Here is a 17,225-nt window from a genome sequence, read left to right as displayed (position 1 = left end):
CGTGCCACATACAGCAACCTCGCTATTGCCACTTTGTAATGTTCTGAGACAGGTATCCCATCCACCTCCCCCAAAACACACAGCACTGGATTCCTGTCGAGCGTACATGCATAAGCTCTCCCAATTTTGTTGTTAACGACCAGCCAGTATGCCACCAGCCGCGGACACGACCATAGCATGTGTAACAGTCCGGCCTGGTCTGTGCCACATCTAGGGCAGCTAGAGTCTCCCCTCAAGCCCGCCTTGAATAGGACGTTTTAGCGGTGTTTTGTATGTTCTATGTATTACATATAATTGGGAGAGCCGTGCCTGCCCGCTTAGAGAGATCTTCGGGACATATTCAAGAATAGCCTCCCATTGTTCTGTTGTGAGGGTACCCACCTCCCTTTCCCATTTACTCTTTGCAGTGAGGTGATTGTCCCCCAGATAGGAGTGTAGTAGATCATGATATATGCTCGATATAACTCCCCTCGTCCCTCCCTTCATACACACAAAGTCTAGTACAATGTCGCCCTGAACCGTCATGGCTCCCAATCTACACTGTGCCCTCCAAGCATGTCGAAGCATATAGTATTGAAACTCCCATACCGAAGGCAAATCAAATTCCTCTCTCAATGTCTCAAAGGTCTTCAGGTCCGTTCCACTCTGCAGCTGGCACACATATCTCACTCCTTTCGCCTTCCAATTGCCCATTTGACGCAGCTTATTAAGTTCCGGCAGATGCTCATTGTCCCACACCGTTGAGTACCTAGTCAGCTCATCCACCCCTCTGATCCTTTTAATGGTGTCCCATACCTTCTGAATCATGCCTATGGTAGGATATGGTGCTCCCAGTTTCTTAAAGGTACCATCCTCTAGACCCTGGATAAGTGGGCGTCTCCCCGTCACATGTACCAGCACCCGGTGAGCTGCTCCTCCACAATCGAGCTCTCTCCATCCCCTGACATGCTGGCCCTGTACTGCCAAGAAATAGACCCATGGATTTGGTGCGGCCAGTCCTCCCTCTTCCTTTCGTTTTTGCAGAGTTCCAAATTTAATCCGTGCCTGCTTCTTGCCCCATATCAAGGATCTGAAGATAGAATCAACGCCCCTAAACCGGTTTTTTGGTAGCCATATCGGCGAATTGTGCAAAACGTACATTAGTTGTGGCATAAGGACCATCTTAATCAGGTTAGTTCTACCCGTTACCGTTAAAGCCAATTTGCACCATGCACCTATTTTCCCTTTAAATTTCTCTAGCAGAGGAACCAAATTCAGACCCGTGAATCTGGACAGTGGAAGAGCTACCCATATCCCTAGGTATTTAAACTGTGAAACAAGCTGGAGTTGTTTCCCCCTCTCATCTATCTCCTCCGCTTCTATTGCTCTATCCACAGCCATGACATAAGACTTGTGCCAATTTATCTCCAGTCCCGAAATGCTCCCAAATTGTTTAATTACATCCATCGCGCACTCCTGCACTATCCAAAAACAACAGGATGTCGTCGGCATACAATGATATTTTTTCTTCCAGCTTCCCAAATTTAAATCCGACCACTCCCCTCTCAGCTCTGATCTTGGCCGCCAGGGGCTCCACTGCCACCGCGAACAATAGCGGGGACAGCGGACACCCCTGCCTTGTGCCCCTATGCAAGTCAAACATCCCGGACTGTTCTCCATTCACCTTAACTACCGCCTTTGGGGATGAGTACAATAACTTCACCCAGGCCATGAACGCGGGGCCGAATCCCATCAGTTCCATGATTTTCCATAAGTATTGCCATTCCACGCTATCAAATGCTTTCCTAGCGTCCAATGACATCACTATTCTCCTGCCACCATTATCAGCAGGCAGTTGCATATTAAGAAATAATCTTCTTAAGTTAACAGCCGTGGAGCGGTTAGGCATAAAGCCCGACTGGTCCTCGTGTATAATGGTATGCGCAACCCCGGTGAGCCGGGTGGCCAGGATCTTAGTATTTTGACATCCGTTGTCAACAACGAAATGGGCCTGTATGACTCCGCATCCATGGGATCTTTTCCCTCCTTCGGCAGAACTACTATCACCACTTCCTCCATTGATCTCGGCAGTGCCCCCGTCACTAAAGCCTCATCAAACACAGATTTCAATTTCGGAGCCAGCAGTTCCACTAACTCCCTGTACACCTCCCCAGGTAGACCATCAGCTCCCGGTGATTTGTTATTGGGCATAGACAGTATTGCACATTCCACCTCCTCCACACTCACAGGTTCTTCCAACCTCAACCTATCTTCCTCAGACAATTTAGGTAGTGAAATGCCTTCCAAAAAATTCTCCACATCCCCCTCTGTGTCCCGTGCTCTCGAAGTGTACAGTGCCATGTAATATGTCTTGAAGACCTCCAGTATGTCCTTTGTGTCTGTCAGAGTCGCCCCTGTTTGATCTCTCAGTTTATACACCCTGGAAGACTCCCTCTGTGCCGCAGATATCACCGCCAACAAGTGACCTACTCTCTCTCCTTCTTCAAAGAATTGGGCTTGCTGAAATGCCCTTTTCCTCTCAGCATGCATCATGTGCAGTTTATCAACTGCCTCCTGAGCCAATTTTAGTCTATTGTGAGCTTCACTCGTTGGTGCCAAAATCATGTCTGCCTCCGCTCTTGTCAGGTCATCCTTTATTTGTTGATCTGCCAATTTAGTTTTGGTCTTACACCTCGCAATCTCACTTATAAAAAGTCCCCTCGTAAACGCCTTCATGGCATCCCATACCGTTGTGGCCTCAGTACTCCCTTCGTTCATTTGGAAGAAGTGCTCTAGCTCTTTGGTTATGCCACCCATGTCCACCACTTTAAGCCACGTCGGGTGAAGACGCCAACCTCCCCTCTGACTCTGAGCAGATCTCACCAGAAGCGTGACCACCATAGGACCATGATCCGAGAGAGTCCTCTGTAGGTATTCCACCTCCCCCACCATCCCGTCCATAGAGGTATCCCCCAAAGCCAGGTCTATCCTCGACAGTGTTCCATGTGTTGCCGAATGACATGAAAAAGTCCTCTTACCCTCATTTCGTACTCTCCACAGATCTACCAGCCCAAGTTCCCCTACATACTTGCCAAAGGCAGTCATCCTGTCCTGTCCAGCTTCCGTACCTGCCGGTCTTACTTTATCCCAATAATCATTCATAGTGTTGTTAACATCTCCCATAATCAACAACGGAGTCTCCCCCCATCTGCCTGTCAGTTCCATACTGCTTGTAGTTTCTTTTTAGAGTAAGGTGGAGGGATATATAAAGCCACTAAAATCATTTTGTGTCCGAACAATCTGCAAGCAATCCATACATACTGCCCTTCACTGTCTACATGCACTTCCAGCTCTTCATAATGTGTGTTTTTGAGTATTAGGACTGACACCCCCCTGGAGTACGAGGAATAAGTAGAATGATATGTCTTTAGCATCCAGGCTCTTGACAACCAGTGCATAGTGTCTCTAGTGAGATGTGTCTCCTGCAAGCACGCGATCATACGTTCACAGGATTTGATATGATTCAGAACAGCCGCCCTCTTAACCTTATCAGATATACCACGTACATTCCAACTTAACATCCGAACAGTACGGTTACTCATTGTGCATTAGAAAGAACAATCCATCATCATCAAGTAACATCATTACATTGTGGTCCCAATCATACCTGGTCAAACAGCATGAAAACCCCCATCTCCGTACAAATCCGCCCCACCCACCTCCCCCATCCCTCTCCGCTTCCCCTCCCCCCACCCTTCCCCTTTTGCAGTTGTCACTCTCTCCCCAACGTGAGAGTGGGAGCTCAAAGAACCTGAGCGACGTCTCAGTATTCCGCACTTCAACATGCGTCATGTCCTCCTCCATCATTGGCAGCCTCTCCGCCATATTGTCAACAGTATGCATAGTCCCGAACCATTAGTCAAAAAATTAACCATAATACGTAGATCCCAGTGGGGAGTTCTCCCCCTCCTCTGCGCTCCTATTTCGCAGAGTAAAGCAGCGCCACAACCCTGTCCAGTGATCAGTCTAGCAGGGTCATGTGGTCATATTGCCATTATCTTCTCTCAATTTGCTCCGGTTGCGCTCCAACCACGAAGCAGCCTCAACCGGTGACGGGAAAAAAAATGACCTTTCCAAAAGCTTCCACTCTTAATTTAGCAGGATAAATTGTAGAGTATTTCAAATGCAAAGAGCGGAGCTGTTTCTTCACTTCGCCATACCGCAGTCGCAACCTTTGCACCTCGGCTGAGTAATTCGGGTATATTTCGATTCGTTTGCCCTCCAGGTTAAGATCTGTCAACTTTCCAGCCTTTCGTAAGATAGTGTCCCTGTCTCTGCAATTCAGGATTCTGGCTAGCATCGTGCGAGGTCCATCTCCCGGCACTGGGGGTCTCATGGGTACGCGATGGGCACGCTCCACCGCAAACACTCTCGACAAGTTATCAGCACCAAACTTGTCCAGCAGCCAGGTTTCAATAAAGGCTGTGGGGTCAGCACCCTCAGCTCTCTCAGGGATGCCCACAATGTGCAAATTGTTCCTACATGACCGGTTTTCCAGGTCATCATTTTTATTGGCTACTACCATGATCCTCTGAGTGTGCTGTTGTGTCTTTTGCACTGAGGTTAAGTGATCTTCTGTTACACCAACTCTGTCCTCCACCTCAGTTAATCTGGCTGTAACTTTCTGCATAGATGTTTTTATGCCTCCCATTTCTTCTTTCAGGCAATTCACCTGCTTTGTTAGAGAAGTTAAGGCAGTCTTGCAGTATAAGACAGCTTGGAATACATCCCGTAGGGTGGGCTCTGCTACATCTGCACTTTCAGCTAACTGCACAGTGTCACCATCCCCCTCTTCCTCCTGCTCCAGCTCTGCATTCAGCACAGGCATCTCCTCATCATCTTCCTCCTCATCTCTGTGCTTCTCACTCCCTCCATTTCCTTCTTCATCTGTCTCTATGCCCCTCACATACCTGTTCAGCCGGGCTGAGACTTCCAGCCTCTGTGCATAGGCTGTGTTTCTTCTTCCCGCCTCCTCCTCTCTCTCAGCACCATCTTGGACTGAGGCACTGCTGCAGGCTCCGGCATCTTTCTGCCTTTTGCGGCCCATGTCTGTCTCTCTGAGTCTGGCAGAAGCTCGCCCCTGACTCCTGGGACCTTCAGACATCTGATCCTGGTAAAGGAATTAGCTGGTTCGGGCTCTGTGCAGGATAATTGAGGCTAATGGTGGCAGAGAAGCACAGCCACCCGACTTCTCACATCAAGAGCTAGGCCCCGCCTAACATTCCATGATTTCTGCTATATTTGGGGGTTTGTAACAGACCCCAAAGAGAATTTTGTTACTATTTTTCCCTCCATGTATTTCGACCCATATGGACTCGACATCCTCATTCCCTTCGCTTATATCTTCCCTTAAAGTGGACTTTAGACAAGAGTTTACATAAAGACAAACCCCTCCTCCACTCCGATTTTTACGGTCCTTTCTAAACAGACTGTAACCCTGTAAGTTAGGCCTGTTTCACACATCCGTATTTTACCATCAGTCAAAATCCGCCGTTTTGCAAAAAAAAAAACGGATCCGCCATTTTGCTTGGCGGATCCGTTTTTTTCCCATTGAGTTGCATTACCGGCGGATCTCGACGGATGGCCATCCGTTGGATTCGTTTTGTTGCGGATCCGTCAAAATTTTGGCGTCCGCCGACATGCCTGGACGGACAATGCAACGCTTTTTCGGGTGGCCGGATCCGCATTTTACATTGCGCATGCCTGGAGGATTTGCCTCGGCCACAAATTTAACCCTAAACCCTGTTCTGGCGGCTGAAAAAAAAATTCTCTCTCTCAGACATCAGTTTTTGTCATCAGTTAAAATCCGCTAAAATGGCGGACAACGGATCCGTTGTCCGCCATTTTAGCAGATTTTAACTGATGGCAAAAACTGATGTGTGAAACAGGCCTTAACTGCCCAGTCATAGCTTTCATCTAACCATGTCTCGGTTATTCCCACTATGTCATAGTTACCTGTAGATATTTCTGCTTCTAGTTCTTGGCAGCACTAGAGTAACAGTAGATTGAGTAGATGGGCACTGTCTATTTTATTAATTTCACTTTATTTCTTGCCTGTAGTTAGAAAATCACTGACAATCCGTTCACTTAGCAGAGGTGACTGTGCAGTCAGAAGGAGAAGGTGAGCTGTGACCATCGCCTATTGTTAATAGCTCCTGTGTTAGCCACTGTATTTTCAGGTGCTACTTTTCATTTTATTCTGTGTCTGATGATAATTGAATAAATACAGAAAACTGATCTCTACAGAACTGGAAATGTCAGCCAACCGTGAGGTCCAGTCGTTACTTTAAAAAATCCTTATTTAAACAACAGTTAATTTTATGATTACACATTCTCTTTAAGGGGTTAAGCTAAGAACATTACTATTGACTGTGAGAGCATTATCTAATAGCTCACATCCTAATGAGCATATCATTAACATTTATAGCGTCAAGGTTTACTCACCATGACAAGCTGCATCCTTGCCAAAAAATCCTTCAGGGCATTGTGGCAAACACGCCCCATAGTGCAGAACACTGGGAGCATTGCAGTCTGTGCAGTTTAAATGGTTCTTCCCAATGCAGTTCCCACATGTGGAGTGGCATTCTGGAATCGAGAGCATACATTAAATAACATATATGCATAGCACAGACAATCATGGAAGATCAGAAGCATCGGCAGAGTTCCATGTATTGATCAACGGCTGAAATTAGTTGATAAATTACTCATTACTGCAAAGTCTGGCAGATGAGATAGATATTTCATTCCTTTTCCTTAAATGTGATTCCCCACAAAACGAAGTACATTTTAATCAATGCACAGGGTGGGCCATGTATATGGATACACCTAAATAAAATGGGAATGGTTGGTGATATCAACTTCCTGTTTGTGGCACATTAGTATATGGGAGGGGGAAAACTTTTCAAGATGGGTGGTGACCATGGCGGCCATTTTGAAGTCAGCCATTTTGGATCCAACTTTATTTTTTCCAATGGGAAGAGGTTCATATGACACATCAAACTTATTGAGAATTTCACAAGAAAAACAGTGGTGTGCTTGGTTTTAACGTACCTTTATTCTTTCATGAGTTATTTACAAGTTTCTCTTTGTTTACAGCCATTGACATGTCGCAGAGGTTAACACGTGAGGAGCGGATAGAAATTGTGTTGATGTCTGGTGAATGCAGTATCCGGGTCATTGCAGCAGATTTCAATGCAAGACACCCTACGCAAGAAAACTGACACCATTCCCATTTTATTTAGGTGTATCCATATAAATGGCGCACCCAAAAAAGTTTGCCTGATCACTGAACATAATGTTCTGTGTAAAGTGAGGGTCCAGTTCCAATTTTTGTTTTGCCCATTCTGCAAATTCAGAGCGCCGATCTGGCATCAGTCGAACATCCCTTCGGCGGATATTGGCTATTCACAAATGGCACCCTTACAAAATCCAGGTGCTGCAGCATCTCAACGAGGATGACCCAGATCAGCCATTACACAACACAAAGCAGGGGCACATATATAAGATTATCTCAGCACAGGAACACATCCACTTGTGGAAATTATTATTATTCCAAAATCTTATGATTAAAATGTACTTGGTTTGTGGGATAACCCCTTTCACTGAATGAATTTTTTTTTTTTTAATTTTAACGGAGTTCCTTATCCAATTGGTGCAGAGAGAGAAAAAAACCTGTCCCAGAATCAGTGTAACTGCACCATTTGAAGGAGGGATTGTACGGTTAAAACGAGTTATCACTTATCTGCAGAATAGGTGATTATTTGTTGATCACAGAGACTCACACCGAATGGCCAAATGGTAGCGTCTATTCCTGTTAGAATGGATTGTCAGTGCACATGCCCGACCTACTGCTTCATTCATTCCTTTTGGGGAAGCCGAGTATTGTACTCGGCTTTTACTAGCAACCTTATAATGAATGAATGCAGCGGCGGTGAAGCCTATCATCTGTCGCATCATCATGTTACAGGGATAAAAATTCCCCAATCTACAGATTGGTGCATATCATGGATGTGGGACGCCCAACATCAGCTAGTTTTTATTCTACGGATAGGTGAGAACTTTTTTTTTTTTTTTTAACTGGACAACTCCTTTAAATTAAAAAATGAAATGTAAGGTTCCCTTTAAATCGATTGTATTCTTGGCAGTAAAACCATTTTCTCAGACTTTCAAACTTATGAGGTACAAAAGCAAGCAACTTGTGATTCAAGACGGTACGAAACAAATTGCAAGAAGTGCTGAGAAAGCAGTTCTTCAGATGCATTTGCTGTAATTCATGATTTTACTCCTAAAATTACAGGCCATCATACTCCGGTTTTTAAATGTATATATGAAAGTCACTGAATCCCGGCTAGATAAGATTACATGCGGGATATTGTATCCTTACCAATAGATCAATGTTTTATACCTAACCGCTTGGGCAGCTGAGCGTAGACTAATGTATAATTCCTTGCCTGTTCTAAAGACAGATTTATGAAATATGAGAGGCAGCTATTTTAATTGTAAAAGTTCCTTTGTGTTGCATAATTTTTCTGCTCTGCAAACAAATTGCAATTAATCAAAGATGCAAATTTTATAAACATACATAAAGACTCAGTCATTTCCCATTTTGGAAAAGACATCCACAGATGTGTCCCTATATACGGTTCAGGAGTTTTATGGCTTTCACCATCTTTTCATTCCTGTGGACTGAAGTCAAATGAGGCGTTCAGGGTATAATTATCTCGCCTAATATAAAATTATGGTGCATAATGTGTTGTCATCGACATGCCATTCCTATCCTACCACTTTTACAGTACACCAAATCTGTATTTTGTCAAGGTTGAGAGATCTGGAGAGTTGCTCTTTTGTGCTATCCATATAGAGCATTCATTAAATCGCCAGGGCATGAACCAGCCTGCATGACATCCATAAAACTCTGTCTGGTGCAAAACAAAGCATTCTTATCAAAGATGACTCATTAAAGAGCCACTAAAACTAAAGTCCGCAGCTCATAAAAGTGCAGTGGAGCTGCTAATATCACTCATATATACATCATATGTAAATTTCTAGAAGTTCTTAAAACTGAAGATATCATCTGAGAGCACTAGACAGTCAGGTTAGAATGGCACAAAAATTAGGTTAAGCCTACTTACATATGATGTAAGAAATTAGGACAAAGAAAATTTATATAATGTGAATAAACTGACTGCCACATCCAAACATAAATTGGGTCTGAACTGGTGCTTACCTAGAGTCGCCAACTCATATATAATCAAACAAATAAAGCAGCACTCTGTAGCGCTATAGCAAGAAAACATGAAATATGAAAATTGAATTGCATTACTGCCCTAGAAATATGAAAAATTGAGAATGCTTGGCGCATAAATTGGCCAATTCATGAGTACCTGGAAGCCACGTTAAGGCGATTCTCGTTGCCAGGATCTAATGCCAATCCGCTCTTAGACAGTCTACATTTCTCTGGGAACCGAATGTGAATCCTCTCCTAGACTAGAAGAGGATTCACATTAGACTGTCTAAGAGAGGATTGGCATTAGGTCCTGGTAACAAAAATCACCTTAATGTGGCTGCCAGGTACACATGAAGTGACCAATTTATGCGCTAAACATTTTCACTTTTCATATTTCTAGTACAGCAATACAATTCAATTTTCATATTTCATGTTTGCTTGCTATAATAAAGCGCTACAGAGTGCTGCTTTATTTGTTTGAAACAAAATCGATATGGCCACAATTTGCTGGCCCTTGCATGTTCACGCCCAAACTAGTGACTTGTAGACCAAAGCTGGCCATGCAATTATTTTGGGCAAACCTGACTATTCTGGCAAGACTTGGAAACCAATGTATATGGTGGCAGTGGCTTACTACCTTCTGTCTACAGAGAACACAAATATGGCTGAGCTTACAAGTGTATAGGAGAGAGCTGTTCACCTAACGAGTGTTTGTCAGACAGTTCAGTTATGTAATGTCTATGTCCAGACTTGGTCATCATAAGTTAACAGAAATAAAAACTAACATGTTGTGTTAAGCCTAGGGTCTGGCAGGTGGCAGTGTATTGCACAAGAGAGCACAACAGATTAAGGTCATGTCCTGCCACTTTAGGCCCAGCACCAGGTATAACACAGTCTTACAATTTCTGGCAAAATAGTAGTTAGTCCTTCAAAGCAGCCCCCAACTGAAATAGAGGACAAGAACATAGTCAGCCCCATTTTGGATACTTTACAGGGCTATATTTGAAAATCCACTCACCAAGACCGAATATTATAAATTGTTGCTTGCTTGCTATCTCTTCCATATTGTTGATAAAAGTCAAGAATGAAACTTAACTTTTATCATAACCTGTGAAATCTCCTATAGAAAGTCTCCCAAATTTTCCAACTTTTTCCCCCATAGAGAACAGTAGTCAATTCACATGTGATTATATGAGTGAAAAAATGCCCAAGATTGGTTTAACGAAGTTAATTATTGCACAAGTCTAAACTTTAGGACAAAAAAGGCAATTCTTTTTATTTTGCTGGTAACATACAAAGGGGAAATCAAAACCTAGACTGAAGCATTCAGCGATACAGGCAAACTGGCTAAAAAAGATGGTGTTCCCTTTCCAGATCAAATGATCGTATCTTATACACTGCCTAAGGCATTGAACAAAGAATACAAACATATCACATCATCTATTTATGACAAAATTCGATTAAAATTCCCCTTGAGCAAACATCCTAGATATAAAATAACATGAATAGACAATTCTATGAGTATTTATGAAAAAAATCTGATGAAGAAAATTATTCAATATACCGTAGTTAACCAGTCTTATCCTTTAGGGAATAGTCTACATCTATTTAAATTGCTGACCGACATTTTCAATCCCCCATACTTTGATTTAAATTACGTTTGACCTTTGAATGTCTTAGCAGTGAATCTGACGCTGTTCTTCAAGACATAGCAGCCCAATATATCTTGAATTTACAGAATGCAGTTAAAATTAGAAGAAACCATGGGTATATTAAAGGGAACTTCTACCTATCTGACCAGCGTTTTAGATAAATCAACTACAGAGTATAAATAATGCTGTTCTTAGTATTTAAAAAAACAAAGAAATGTATTTTTTATACATTTTAAGATATACAGTTGGAAAATAAGTATTTGATACACTGCCGATTTTGCAAGTTTTCCCACCTAGAAAGGAGGGCTGTAATTTTTATCGTAGGTACACTTCAACTCTGAGAAACAGAATACTAAAAAAAAAACAAAAACAAACAGAAAATCCATTGCATGATTTTTACATAATTAATTTGCATTTTATTACATCAAATAAGTATTTGATACAAGAGAAAAACGGGACTTAATATTTGGTACAGAAACCTTTGTTTGCAATTACAGAGGTCAGACGTTTCCTATAGTTTTTGACCAAGTTTGCACACACTGCAGCAGGGATTTTGGCCCACTCCTCCACACAGATCTTTCAGGTTTCGGGAGTTGTCGCTGGGCAACATTAAGTTTCAGCTCATTTAAAAAATTTTCTATTGGGTTCAGGTCTGGAGACTGGTTAGGCCACTCCTTGAAATGCTTCTTACAGAGCCACTCCTTAGGCTGGTTTCACATTTGCGTTTTTTTTCGCAGTAATTTAGCGCTAAATAGCGCATGCGGTTTTTTTTCCTATACTTTGCATGGGATGCGCTTATGTGCGCATACACATGCGTTTGTACGCGTTTTACCGCGCATGCGTTTTTTTGCGGTATGCGCTCGGGCGCACAAAATGCAACTTGTTGCATTTTTTGTGCGTCCGATTTGCCTCAAAAAAACGCATGCGCGCGCAATGCGTTTTTTTACAGCAAGACACCCATTATAAGTCTATGGTGAGCATATGTGCGCATTGGCATGCTTATGTATGCGTTTTTTTGCACATGCGTTTTTTTTTTTACCATTAGTTTAGACAATGGAATTTAGGGGTTTGGGTAAAGTTAGGGTTAGTTAAGGGGGTTTAGGGTTAGGGTTAGGGTCAGGGTTAGGGTTAAGTATGGTTTGGTTAAGGGTTAGGGTCAGGGTTAGGGTCAGGGTTAGGGTTAAGTATGGTTTGGTTAAGGGTTAGGGTCAGGGTTAGGGTCAGGGTTAAGTATGGTTTGGTTAAGGGTTAGGGTCAGGGTTAGGGTTAAGTATGGTTTGGTTAAGGGTTAGGGTCAGGGTTAGGGTTAAGTATGGTTTGGTTAAGGGTTAGGGTTAGGGTCAAGGTTAAGTATGGTTTGGTTAAGGGTTAGGGTCAGGGTTAGGGTTAAGTATGGTTTGGTTAAGGGTTAGGGTTAGGGTTAAGGTTAAGTATGGTTTGGTTAAGGGTTAGGGTCAGGGTTAAGTATGGTTTGGTTAAGGGTTAGGGTCAGGGTTAGGGTCAGGGTTAGGGTTAAGTATGGTTTGGTTAAGGGTTAGGGTCAGGGTTAGGGTTAAGTATGGTTTGGTTAAGGGTTAGGGTCAGGGTTATGGTTAAGTATGGTTTGGTTAAGGGTTAGGGTTAGGGTCAGGGTTAGGGTTAGGGTCAGGGTTAGGGTTAGTAAAGTCATGGTTTGGGTTAGTGTGAGTGGCCACCTAATGTTGGAAAAAAACGCAAACGCGGTAAAAACACACTAAAAACGCATACAAACGCTTAAAAACGCTGCGTTTTTTTCATGCATGCTCATAAAAATGCTTGAAAAAAACGCAGCAGTTGTATGCTTTTGTATGCGTTTTTCAATGCGTTTTTTTGCGGGAAAAACGCGCTGCAAAAAAAAGCAAGTGTGAAACAGGCCTTAGTTGCCTTGGTTGTGTGTTTTGGGTCATTGTCATGCTGGAAGACCCAGCCATGACCCATCTTCAATGCTCTTACTGAGGGAAGGATGTTGTTGGCCAAAATTTTGGGATACATGACTCCATTCATCCTCCCTTTAATACGGAGCAGTTGTCCTGTCTCCTTTGCAGAAATGCACCCCCAAAATATGATATTTTCCCCACCATGCTTCACAGTTGGGACGGTGTTCTTGGAGTTGTACCCATCCTTCTTCCTACAAACACGGCGAGTGAAGTTGATACCAAAAAGTTCTATTTTAGGTTAGTCTGACCACATGACCTTCTCCCATGACTCCTCTGGATCATCCAGATGGTCACTGGCGAACTTCAAAGTGCCTGAACATGTGGTGACTTGAGCAGAGGGACCTTGTGTGCCCTGCAGTATTTTAATCCATGAATGTGCAGTGTGTTACTAACGGTAATGTTTGAGACTGTGGTCCCAGCTCTCTTCAGGTCATTGACAAGGTCCTCCCATGTAGTTCTGGACTGATTCCTAACCTTTCTCAGAATCATCCTTACCCCAGGAGATGAGATCTTGCATGGAGCCCTAGACCGAGGAAAATTGACAGTCATCTTGTGTTTCTTCCATTTTCTAATAATTGCGCCAACAGTTGTTGCCTTCTAACCAAGCCGCTTGTCTATTGTCCTGTAGCCTATCCCAACCTGTGCACGTCTAGAATTTTGTCCCTGGTGTCCTTAGACAGCTCTTTGGTCTTGGCCATGGTGGAGAGGTTGGAGTGAGATTGATTGAGTGTGTGGACAAGTGTCTTTTATACAGGTAACAAGTTCAAACAGGTGCAATTAATACAGGTAATGAGCGCAGAGCATGAGGGCTTCTTAAAGAAAAACTAACAGGTCTGTGAGAGATAGGCTTCATATTGGTTGGTAGATGATCAGATACTTAATTCATGAAAGAAAATGCAATTTAATTATTTACAAATTATACAATGTGATTTTCTGGTTTTTATTTTTAGATTCTGTATCTCGCAGTTGAAGTGTACCTTTTATAAAAATTACAGACCTCTCCATTCTTTGTGGGTGGGAAAACTTGCAAAACTGGCAGTATATCAAATACTGATTTCCCCCATTGTATTTGCTACATATAAATTATATCCATAATTTAAGACAGCTTGTCAATGGTTTGAAATCCAGTTTTAAAGATGATCAGCTTTAATCTGAAGGGGAACTCGATAAGTGTCCAATTTCATCTCCCATGTGAGAAATGAAGCATTATAGTAATGGTCATTGGAATGACTTGAGCCTTCGTTTAATGCACAGGTGTGCAAGAGCCTACAGACCCTCTCTGTAATTGCTTTCCACTTCAGCTGTTTAGGTGGATAAAACATTCATATAAGGGACATTAAATATTAATTCAATCGGTCCTAACAGAGTATTTGAAAAATAATCTCTAACCTTACTGCTAATGCAAAGGCTGAGACTCATGTCAAATGTGAAAAAAGGCCCCAATCTACCATGTGTCATTTATAATCCTGGTGTGGCCTTATGTTGTGGATGGGGCAAGATGCAGGGCCCACGTGTGACTGTTACCTCTGTAGCCCCTTTATTTATGCCCCTGTATAAAACTTTGTTTGAAGAAACAAATGTAATCATGTTTTCCAGAAGCCTCAGTTGACTACTTTGTATTAAAGGTTTGCGCCCAAAATCGTATGTGATCTCTTCTCTATTGGATAAGAGACAACATACTGATTGCTGGGAATCTGACAGTGCTCAGCTATTACTCACAGTCCCATGGACAAGAAGGGGGTTCCAACTGTTGGGATAGGGGATAGCCTACAGAAAGGGGATAACTTATGATTATGGGAATAACCCTTAAAGGGTTTTCTTTTCTACCTCTGTCTCTACATCTGCCCAATATCTCCCGTTCCCTCAAGGTACCATATAATGTACATACTTTTGCTATTTTACACTAGTTGGAAAAAGTCCATTGGACATCATTAAAAACAAATCAAAGTACAAAGTTATGTTTTTCATAGTAATTTCCTTTTGCCTTATTTTATATAACCAATCATCAGAAATTATTGCTTTATACATCGACTTGGAAATCTGAGTAATTGAATAAAATTTAAAGTTGCAAAGGAAACTTTAATAAGTACTGTGCCATCACTCATTATACCTCATGCCCAGGGCCCTGTGAATGTTCCCACTGAGTGTTAAGTATTTGTAAATTGTTTGCCGACTACAATTTGGCTGTTCTTCGCGCAACTGTCAAACAATATCCCAGAGAAACTGATCTTGGCTGACATACATCTCACTTGCAAACTAAATGATGAATATGAAATTAAACATGTTTAACATATTGTAGTAAGATAGTTGCTGACATTACATGTAACCCTCAACTTTGATTCCACTTGGTCTCCTAACTAAGGGAGAAAAATGCACATTAAAATTAAATCAGCAATAAATTTGTAATTAGTTCTGAATGTAATTGTTTGTTTTATGTAAATAAATGTTTATTCATTGTATTATTAATGTTAGTCTGCTTTCTATTATTCATTTATATTTTCAAGTTCTCTTGCAGACCCGTCCAGAGCATTGAGCCTCCCCTACTCCAACTACAGTTGTCCAGTTTGGACGACCCTTCTAGCGGGTATCTGTCAACAGGTTCATAATGGCCTAAGGAGGACAAAGTAGTTACAGACGACAAACCAGTCAATCAGATGAATGAAGACGGGGGTAGAAGGAGGGAACGACAGCTCATAAATGTGAGGAATCAAATAGGGTGGCATAAACCTAGTTGTAGTCTTGTCTGTTCTGTCTTTCCTCGCATGCTTCTGTAACCTGCAGGCCTCGATTTTGTCCATGTCCCGAGGTACCAAATAAAGGACTATTACACTTTTTTCGAACTGGTAAGTGCCGCATATTCCTTCCACTGATATAAACCTAGTTGTAGACTACTAAAATTGGCCATGATATTAAATGAAAAACTATACTGTAATATCATTATGAATATAACTTTTAGTTGCATATTATTATTATAATTCCATATGTTCAGAGATATCCTGGATTAGTAGCAGTAAAAACAGTGTGATTTTGTGTTATTGGCTTAACTGTATTAACAAACTGCATCACCCTATCAACATTTCAAGAAAATAAAAAACAGTTAGGTCCATATATATTTGGACAGAGACAACATTTTTCTAATTTTGGTTCTAGACATTACCACAATGAATTTTAAACAAAACAATTCAGATGCAGTTGAAGTTCAGACTTTCAGCTTTCATTTGAGGGTATCCACATTAAAATTGGATGAAAGGTTTAGGAGTTTCAGCTCCTTAACTTGTGCCACCCTGTTTTTAAAGGAACCAAAAGTAATTGGACAATTGACTCCAAGGCTATTTCATGGACAGGTGTGGGCAATCCCTTCGTTATGTCATTCTCAATTAAGCAGATAAAAGGCCTGGAGTTGATTTGAGGTGTGGTGCTCGCATTTGGAAGGTTTTGCTGGGGTCAAAGGAGCTCTCCATGCAGGTGAAACAAGACATCCTTAAGCTGCAAAAACAGAAAAAACCCATCCGAGAAATTGCTACAACTTTAGGAGTGGCAAAATCTACAGTTTTGTACAACCTGAACAAGAAAGAAAGCACTGGTGAACTCATCAATGCAAAAAGACCTGGGCGCCCACAGAAGACAACAGTGGTGAATGATCGCAGAATAATCTCCATGGTGAAGAGAAACCCCTTCACAACAGCCAACCAAGTGAACAACACTCTCCAGGAGGTAGGCGTATCAATATCCAAATCTACCATAAAGAGAAGACTGCATGAAAGTAAAGACAGAGGGTTCACTGCACGGTGCAAGCCACTCATAAGCATCAAGAATCAAAAGGCTAGACTGGACTTTGCTAAAAAACATCTAAAAAAGCCAGCACAGTTCTGGAAGAACATTCTTTGGACAGATTAAACCAAGATCAACCTCTACCAGAATGATGGAAAGAGAAAAGTATGGCGAAGGTGTGGTACAGCTCATGATCCAAAGCATACCACATCATCTGTAAAACACGGCGGAGGCAGTGTGATGGCTTGGGCATGCATGGCTGCCAGTGGCACTGGGTCACTAGTGTTTATTGATGATGTGACACAGGACAGTAGCAGCCGAATGAATTCTGAGGTATTCAGAGCCATACTGTGTGCTCAGATCCAGCCAAATGCAGCCAAACTGATTGGTCGTCATTTCATACTACAGATGGACAATGACCCAAAACATAAAGACAAAGCAACCCAGGAGTTTATTAAAGCAAAGAAGTGGAATATTCTTGAATGGCCAAGTCAGTCACCTGATCTCAACCCAATTGAGCATGCATTTCACTTGTTAAAGACTAAACTTCAGACAGAAAGGCCCACAAACAAACAGCAACTG

General features: G+C 42.2%; 1 protein-coding gene across 1 annotated transcript in view; it reads right to left on the bottom strand.

Annotated features, from left to right (window-relative positions):
* FRAS1 (Fraser extracellular matrix complex subunit 1) overlaps positions 1-17,225 on the bottom strand; it is a 692,624-nt gene that overhangs the window by 254,172 nt on the left and 421,227 nt on the right. Inside the window, exon 19 of the mRNA XM_073542109.1 lies at positions 6,484-6,624. Coding sequence (XP_073398210.1) covers positions 6,484-6,624 — 141 coding nt within the window. The remainder of the gene's footprint in view (positions 1-6,483; positions 6,625-17,225) is intronic.

This window comes from Dendrobates tinctorius, unplaced genomic scaffold (assembly GCF_039654945.1).
Source record: "Dendrobates tinctorius isolate UK_male_01 unplaced genomic scaffold, ASM3965494v1 ptg000011l, whole genome shotgun sequence".
In the NCBI taxonomy this organism is placed as follows: domain Eukaryota; kingdom Metazoa; phylum Chordata; class Amphibia; order Anura; family Dendrobatidae; genus Dendrobates; species Dendrobates tinctorius.
This window is presented reverse-complemented; position numbering and strand designations above follow the sequence as displayed.